The sequence below is a fragment of the Vollenhovia emeryi genome, unplaced genomic scaffold (genome assembly GCF_000949405.1).
Source record: "Vollenhovia emeryi isolate VEMERY1.0 unplaced genomic scaffold, V.emery_V1.0 DF940563.1, whole genome shotgun sequence".
In the NCBI taxonomy this organism is placed as follows: domain Eukaryota; kingdom Metazoa; phylum Arthropoda; class Insecta; order Hymenoptera; family Formicidae; genus Vollenhovia; species Vollenhovia emeryi.
The window spans coordinates 1-8,269 of NW_011965803.1; the positions used below are offsets into that span (position 1 = coordinate 1).

Sequence of the window (8,269 nt, forward strand, 5' to 3'; positions counted from 1 at the left end):
ATATATAAGATATATATAAAATCTATATTACAATACAATTTATATAACGTATTAATATGTATGTATTAACCTCAAACATGTGTCAACAGAAAGAGTACACTTACAGAAAGAAATGTATTTCACATCCTTTTTTATAAATATTATTGCAATCTTTCACTGCACACCGTATTGTCATTTTAACTTTTCTTCTTTTCTTTTTATATTAACACGATATATTAGTCTGTAAAGGTGCCTTTTCACGCGTCGCTCGTCGCTGGATTTCTCGATACATGATTGGCCGTCATACTTTTGTCGCTGGTAACTCTGTTGATCTATGAAAAGAGTTCAAGCGATATTTTGTAACCTCAAAGTTGTGAAATATTTATATCTTGAAAGGTGTTTAGTGAAAGGTGAATTTCAAAATTTAGTTTAATGTTATTGATAATTATTATATTCGATTTTTGGAAAATTTTGAATTTTGTGAAAGTATTTAGGTTTTGAGAAGTAAAAATTAAGAAGTTATTAATAACATACGGTGACTCTTTTTCACATAAGAAATTTGTATCCAGCCATACAAGAATGAGAAGCAATTTTATTAAAATTGCATTCGCTTTTGCATAAGCCGCACAATACAACTTTTGGCACTACTATAGTCTAAAAAGCATTAAAAATTACATTTTCATTCAAAACAATTTAATCAATAAAATTACTATTTTTTGTATTTTCTGCATTTCAGTTGATAATTGACAAGTAACAAAAAGTGAGGTTAAACACAGAAGAGATTATCCAAACGATTGTATTTTACATTAATTCTCCAAATTAATTAAACTTTGCTATTTATTAAATTTATTTATTACCTACCTGATTAGTTGCCATTGCGAGAAACTCTAAAATTTTATGTATACTCGTATATCCTCTTGTCGCTAGCGACGACGATAGTACCACGTGACACGTCCATCGCTAGTGACTAGCGACGTATGAAATTGCACCTTATCACCGTTGTTGTATACACTGGTTAGGTTAGGTATACACATGTATACTACGTACGTGTTTAAACCCATAGGCGAAGGACTCAATTTCATCCCAATCGGTTATTAAAGGCCTTTGCACGTAAAAAAGCGTTAACCGTAACCGTAATTTTAGTCCGTAATCGTAGTTTTCAACACGTACAGACAGATGGAGCAACCCAAGTAAAATTCCTAAGGTTACGGACTAAAATTACGTAGGGTCCGTAGGTTATGGACTAAAATTACGGTTACGGTTAATGCTTTTTTACGTGCAAAGGCCTTAAGTCCGACGCCTATGCGTCCGCAAATACATAGGTTTCAGGTACGCTCAATCTAGGGAATATATGTATAAGGAGCCTATCAGTCTAGTATATACTTACATGGTGGAAATAACAAGGTGAAGCATTGCGCATAATGGCGGCAGCTTTGACGGTTAAACCAATCAGAAGACGACCCATTTTGTAGGCGCCCACTTTATATTATTAAACATATTATTAAACACATGAAGTAATATGATATCTCAACATTAATTATATTTACTACTTATTGCATATGTAGCTTTGTTCACTTCTTTTTCATGCAATATTTAAAGAAAGGACGTAAACATCAAACGACGTGATGGATATGACAGGCGCTGATGGAATCAGCCATATCACTTTCCTTGCAAAATGGGTCGCGCGATGATTGGCTTACAAAATTGAACGAGTGCGCAGCATCGGGAATGCTTCACCTTGTTATTTCCACCATGTATACTTATATGTCTATGCTGTGGTCGCAACATAGGCATCTATAGACGGAGCATTAGCTACAACTCTGGACAAGAGGGGTTCTGATATTCGGGGCGCGGGAGGCACTCATCTGACATCATAAACTTCTATAGACGGAGCATTAGCTACAACTCTGGACAAGAGGGGTTCTGATATTCGGGGCGCGGAGGCACTCATCTGACATCGACTGGTAATATTCGGTTCACATTTCCAATCCCCATCCAGGATCATCCCCACTCCAAGTTGGAGGGGATGATTCGTTCGGCCACGCGCGCGCGCACGCTCGCACACAAGCAACGCGCCGTATATACGTGTGCACACGTATTGGAAATGTGAACCGAATATTACCGAATCTCACCGGAAAGAGTCGAAGTCAGACGAGTGATCCCCTTACCGCGATTATCAGTTACCCCTCGTACAAAGGGTCCGTCCATAGATGTCTATGCGTCGCAAAGCAAAAGTAGGCGTGGTCATAGAACTTATAAACATGGAAGGGGAAACGGATCGGCACAAGTGAAGCCAAGAAGTGAGACAGAAGAAACTAGAATTCTGTCTCGTTCTATGACTTTTCCTCGAAATACGCATGCGCGGCCAAAACGAGATTACAATAACGCATGCGCAAAACGATTTAACACATGCGCATAACGGACCAAAGTCATCTTCTATCTATCCTTGTCACACAGATGTTGGACTCAGTTTCAGCTTACGGAGAGTATATGCTATTCCCCTTCCATGTTTATAAGTTCTATGGGCGTGGTTTAGCCGAACTGAGCACACCATGTTATCCCTCCCACCATGGCCAGAACTATAGGGCTTGTTTTCTGTTCCTGCACTGGTGAACTAGTGCAATAAATTGGAGTAAGACAAGTATATTTTTTCTCATTCTAGCTTACTGCACTAGTTCACCAGTGCAGGAACAGAAAACAAGCCCATAGATCACTCATTCCAGTATGTATAGAGTTCACTGATGGTACCGAAAGTGGGGATTGCCGCTCAAGCGCTAGGAGCGCGCCGGACTCTGACGGTCTGACCCTCGGTGGAAACGTAGTCCCAGTTTTCTCGAACGCTACCTTAGATGTATAATGCCGAACGCAGCTATTGAAGAGAGAAAGATGAGGAAGAGAAAGTGCACAAAGTGCGATTAAAGGGCTCTTCTCGTTTAAATAACAGATATTTATTCTTCTCAGCTGATTTATTATCTTATTCGTTCTGTTTGTTCTTCCTTTCCATTATCTAAATGTTTATGAGAAAATGAGAGTAATAAAAAAAAGTTTGAACAACAGACGATAGATTTAAGGCTGGTTTATGCAAAATCGTAACTGGTTTATGCAAAATCATAATAGATATTTCTAATTTGTGAGAACCGTTTTCTGTTCATTTGTGGCTCACATTGGTACTCTTCCCTTTCTACATGATTTATTCTTGTATTGATTTTCCTTTTTTCTTCTTTCTTAACATCTGAATATATATTAAAACATAAGGAAAAAATGTTTGATAAAAATCGCAAAAAATATATATCAAATTTTGATACTAAATTGTCTATTGTTAATACATATATATGTATAGGCTGTGGTCTACTTGATGTTGCAAGTACCTCAAAGCGCTTTCCTTTTTTCTGTATCAATGGGATGACGTGTACCTCGATCTTACGAGTTAGCGATTAGTAATGGTAGGACTCTCTGTTTGATCCTGGCCTTCAGTGTTGCTCAAATTTAACCGTAACGGTAATAATGGCACTTAAACATAAGAAAAAAATCTTTCTGTATTAAAAGGAATGCATTTGCACACCACCACTTTGATTTGTAGCATCAAGTGGACCGCGGCTACAATGTCAAAGAAAAAAAAAAGATATTTGCCCTCTTGCGATGTTGAGAATTGATCTTCAACTCGCTACTTTCAGATTTCACATTTAATCTTCGGATTTTTACTTATTTATCGTTAATTTTGCGTCGTAACTAACGCACAACGTAATTTTATATAAAAACATGGTAGAAAAATATCATATTGTTTCAAAAAAGATCCTTAATGTACATACAAGTCATGCATACTTGATGAGTATTATACAATTGGGGGAAGCGATGTACATGTCATTTTGTGTGTACATACATATATATGTATATATAACACATATATAATATATATGTATAATTATATATAATATAAAATATTGTTACACATTACTAGTTTGTGATATCGTTCGATTTTCCACTTGAAAATAAAATTGTTCTCCGAACCATTCCCTGTGCATCTCCAAATAACTGCAAACATATTACATTATTAATATACTTTTCACGATTCACCATACTATTTTAGTTGCGAAAAAATTCACCCTACTGTAATTCGCATCACGTACCTCAAAAACATGTCCAAATATTTCAGAAGTACTTTCAATTTTTTACTTGGTATATCTGCAGATTGCAACAACTCGGGTAATTTAACTGAAATTAAACATTATTACTTCTTTACATGTAGATGTTTTTAGATGATGTTACAATTTTGCACGCACAACATGTACCATGTGTTTTCGTCAAATAAAGTACAACTCACCGAATAATCTAGTTAAGTGAATGGCACCGTAATAAGTAGAGGGACTTGGAGTTTCGTTTTGCTTCGGAACTGGAGGCATTAACCTCCACTTGTTAGACTGTTGAAGTAAACTGTTTACTTGTGCGGATGTAACAACAGGCGGCATTCTTAACGTTACACCTCGCGGGCTAGAACAACGGGAACTTGTACTTGCTATGCTACTAAAACAAAACAATCATAAAAATGTTATATCTAATTTCAAACAAAGAATAAAATTCAGAGAAAGCAATAATTTTCGTCGAGTTATGCAATTTATTCTAACGAAGGAAAAACAAAAATCTTCCAAGAAACTAGAAGAGTTGTTTTCAAACTTTTTGAAATAAATAAATTTATAAAGTTTCTGTAAGATGGAGCTTTAGAACCATTTGATTGTTACCTTGATAAATTGCCGCCGTCCTGCTTTCCCTCGTCGTAGGATCTCAATTGTCGACTTTCGTCGACTGAGCTTACACGACACGATCGCAATCTTCGCTTAGAATTGCCCGACGGCTTAGATGTATTGTCCATCTCCGACTCATGCTCTTGAAAGGGTGGCAAATGAGCGTATTCCGTATCCTCAAATTCTTCTTTCGTGGGTATTTCTAAATTTCTTACAACATAGATTTTTTTCATTGATGGAAACAGCAGATCTACATATAGGACTCTTAACAAAGTTTTAATTCGATTATTATTGGTATAAAGAAAAATATATATGTATTTACTCAATTAGTTCCTCCTTTGGGAGGACGGTTGCTTGGTCGTTGCTTAACAAGGAAGTTTTTAGGGAGCAATGCTGCTCCTTTTCTTGCCTGTACAACAGGAGATGAGGTAATGTGAAGTCAAAGTATATGCGTAAGCCGTCCGCGACCTCCCTGCACATGTTTATCTCGCTCACTGTTTTTTCTATCGTATTATTTGCTTTATTCCGCTGAGGTTTCTCTGGGATATTCGTCAATTGCGTCGTAGTGAAGTGCTGCACCCAGGATTCTAGGATATTTATCACAGTAGGCTGTGCCGGAAGCACGACAAGCTGAAAAAAATATAAAACGATATACTTACCTGATTTTTTTCCTTTAGGGAGTGGATTACTTTTTAATGTAAGTCATAATCCTTTGTATAATTTTTCATTTAAATGTAAAATTTAAATAAAATATAAGTACATACAATGGTTCTTAATTGTTTCAAGACTTCATCTTACATTAATGCGTTGTAGCTTACATATCTATTAATCCGGAAACTATTTATTGATTTACCTTATTTTTATTAGCTATTAGGTCACAGTCTTGTTCTAAAATCCGTTTTAACGTGCTACCTATATCAAGATCAATGCCTGGTTTCATACTGGCTCCAGATTGGCTGCCACCGCCACTATCTTCATCGTCACTCGTCTCACCCATGTAATCAGAACTACTTTCAGTATCTTCTTCTGTATTTACTTCCTGTAAACATATGTGATTCCTGTTACATGTGTAATTTTATGAACTCTCACAGTCTTTGATCTCCAATATCTATGGAATTCGAGCCTCTCATGTGGCAACATTGGGGAAACAACGCCACTTTACGACGGAATAGCTAATCAGCTTGACACAAATATTATTAAAGTTTTCTTTAACGATTGTTTTTTCTCCTTCTATTATGTTGTAAAAATTCAAAAACATGTGATCAATTTGGCAACTTGAAAATGAGACACCTCTGTATCATAATCAGCATGTTGGCCTGAACTGCCATCCTCGGAAGACCCGGTTGTAGCCGACGTAGCTCTGCTGCCACCGCTTCTCGCTCTACGACGAGGTTCTTGATGCTCCGTCTCGGTCAAGCGTTCTGACATTTTGTGGCTTCTCTTCTTGCGTTCACGGCGATACAAATAAGCACCGCTGTTTTGTTACAATAAAATAGTACGTCAGTTTACAGTAAATTATTAAATTTGTACAGCTGTTGGAGCAATCTTGGGAGTACATACAGCTGCAGCTGCGCCTTTTGTGCTAGATCTCGTTGAAGCTGACGATTTTCCTCTGTATCTTTGAGCACATATTCCTCCGTTACACAACGGTCCCAAGACGAATTCCAACCCTTACACAATGATAAAACATATTTATATTTTTTTAATACAATTTATATAATTTTAAATAGCTTTAAGAAATTTATTTCTAACTCACTTGGAAATGTATGAGATATTCCACTGCTTTTCTACCTCTTTGATCCTTATTTATGATAACATCAAGTACCTGCAAACAATTTTATCGTTAGCTCCAACTGTGAACCTAAGGTACAGAGTTACGTATATGTTCTTGTGTACGCAATGTAAATAAATTTATATATTTCTAAAATCTTTTTTATATAACTTCCGGTTACCTCTACTTATGCAATCCCATTCTTTGTAAGAATGTATCGATATTTCTTGGCAAGTTTGGCATTAAATTTGCATTTTATATTATATTCGCACGTGCACAACAATACTATCGTTAAGAATGTAAATTAAATGCAAAGTGTATGTATATATGTCTAGCAATGTATGTACGCTACCTTCGAGTCGTATAGCACTTTCGCTTTCGTGGGGTCTGGTTCGTAACATAGCACTTTCTCGCCGTCGGAAAATTTGAACTTGAGCCCTCGCGTTGACACCATTGTAAAGTATTTAGCGATATGTAAGACACGGGTATTGAAGAAACATAAATATTGTGAATTTAACCTAACCTATACGAAGATTGAGAAGTGACATCTGCATATTTAATAACTATATCGATTCTACAGCGACGTAACTTTAATTTGCACGGAAAACTGCTCAAGTTTAAAGGAAAGTCAATAAGTCAAGTTGTTATTGTTTAATCTACCGTCAATTCTGAAAGTGTTCTCCCGGCACACTTGACATTGTGTATACACCATTGTGTTTGTATCTTCCACCATCTGAAGTGATCTGTGAAGTTCGCTGTTTCTGATGCAGGAACGCTTTAAGGCCTTTAAGGTGCCTTTACATAGGAGCGTCTGAGCCATGGACGTAAGAATATATGGACGGAGTGTAAGGTAGGATTTAGGACGAGGGGACCCAAGCGAGCGCGGTGAGGGGAAATTAGGTGGCGGCATAGAACTTAAGGTGCATTTTCATGCTGACGCTTGACGCTCACTTTGAGCGTCAAACTAGTTACTTTGGGGACTTTTTTGAATTGTAGCGTCAAGTGGAAAAAGCTAAAAAGATTTTAGCTTTCCTTGGCGTTAACAGCATCAATTGTGCAATCTAAAAATATTGGCGAAGGAGAGTTTGCTTATTGTCACCAATAATGATTAGAAATGAGACGGGAAACCAATAGTCACCCAACTGGCTAATTATTTAATCGATTTATTACACAACGTTTCGACCCTATTTTTGGGTCCTTTTCGAGTAATACTGCAAATCAACAATAACGAAATCGCCGAAATGTTCTTTATTTAAAAGACCGATAATACGATTAATTTACAAACAGACACTGAAAATCTAAATGTAATGTCCCAAGGAGAACATATAAGTCAAAATGATGTCAAAATGACATCTTTTAAAAGTCATAGTTGTATCAGTCATGATGACGTTATTATAGTTCTTGGTAAATACGGTTTTGTGACGTTATAAAGACGTCAAAATGAGGTCTTCTTGACTTATCTCGTGACTTTTTTCTACGTAGTATATAAATTAATAATATATTTGTATTTAGGGTTATCTTAAAAATAATGTTTTTTAATTATTATTTATTATTTATTTATTATATTTAAAAAAACACGAATTAATACATTTTTTCAGAGAAAATGAAAGAATTAACATTCCTTTTCTAATAATTTAATGTGTGTACGCACGCACGCACATATTGTTGAAAAAGGAACGTCAATATTCTCTGAAAAAAATGTATTAATTAGTGTTTTTTAAACATAATATATCATTAAAAACAAATTATGGTATATATGTATATACATATACAGGGTGTG

General features: G+C 36.0%; 1 protein-coding gene across 6 annotated transcripts; it reads right to left on the minus strand.

Annotated features, from left to right (window-relative positions):
* Nucleotides 1-2,758: 2,758 nt before the first annotated feature.
* Nucleotides 2,759-7,319, minus strand: LOC105555898 (male-specific lethal 3 homolog). 6 transcript variants are annotated; one of them, XR_001008526.1, is made up of 12 exons: nucleotides 6,842-7,319; nucleotides 6,475-6,543; nucleotides 6,279-6,388; nucleotides 6,009-6,192; nucleotides 5,572-5,757; nucleotides 5,041-5,348; nucleotides 4,716-4,928; nucleotides 4,301-4,500; nucleotides 4,107-4,191; nucleotides 3,935-4,011; nucleotides 3,348-3,489; nucleotides 2,759-2,848 (listed from the first exon to the last, which is right to left on the minus strand). XR_001008526.1 is itself a non-coding variant. In XM_012002942.1 (12 exons), the coding sequence occupies exons 2-12, from the start codon at nucleotides 6,941-6,943 to the stop codon at nucleotides 3,407-3,409; spliced, it is 1,617 nt and encodes a 538-aa protein (XP_011858332.1). In that variant the 5' UTR covers nucleotides 6,944-7,012; nucleotides 7,150-7,319; the 3' UTR covers nucleotides 3,276-3,406. The 6 variants fall into 6 exon arrangements, 4 of the variants coding, with proteins under 4 accessions (XP_011858332.1, XP_011858334.1, XP_011858333.1 ...); XM_012002942.1 differs by lacking the exon at nucleotides 2,759-2,848 and having other exon boundaries at nucleotides 3,276-3,489; nucleotides 6,842-7,012; nucleotides 7,150-7,319; XM_012002944.1 differs by lacking the exon at nucleotides 2,759-2,848 and having other exon boundaries at nucleotides 3,276-3,489; nucleotides 4,301-4,467.
* Between the last annotated feature and the right edge of the window lie 950 nt (nucleotides 7,320-8,269).

Coding starts and splice junctions, on each gene's coding strand:
- LOC105555898 (XM_012002942.1), bottom strand. CDS start 6,943: ATGGTGTCAACGCGAGGGCTCAAGTTCAAATTTTCCGACGGCGAGAAA. Junction 6,193..6,278: donor CAAAAGGCGCAGCTGCAGCT/GTATGTACTCCC, acceptor GTAACAAAACAG/CGGTGCTTATTTGTATCGCC. Junction 4,501..4,715: donor GACGGCGGCAATTTATCAAG/GTAACAATCAAA, acceptor GTTTTGTTTTAG/TAGCATAGCAAGTACAAGTT.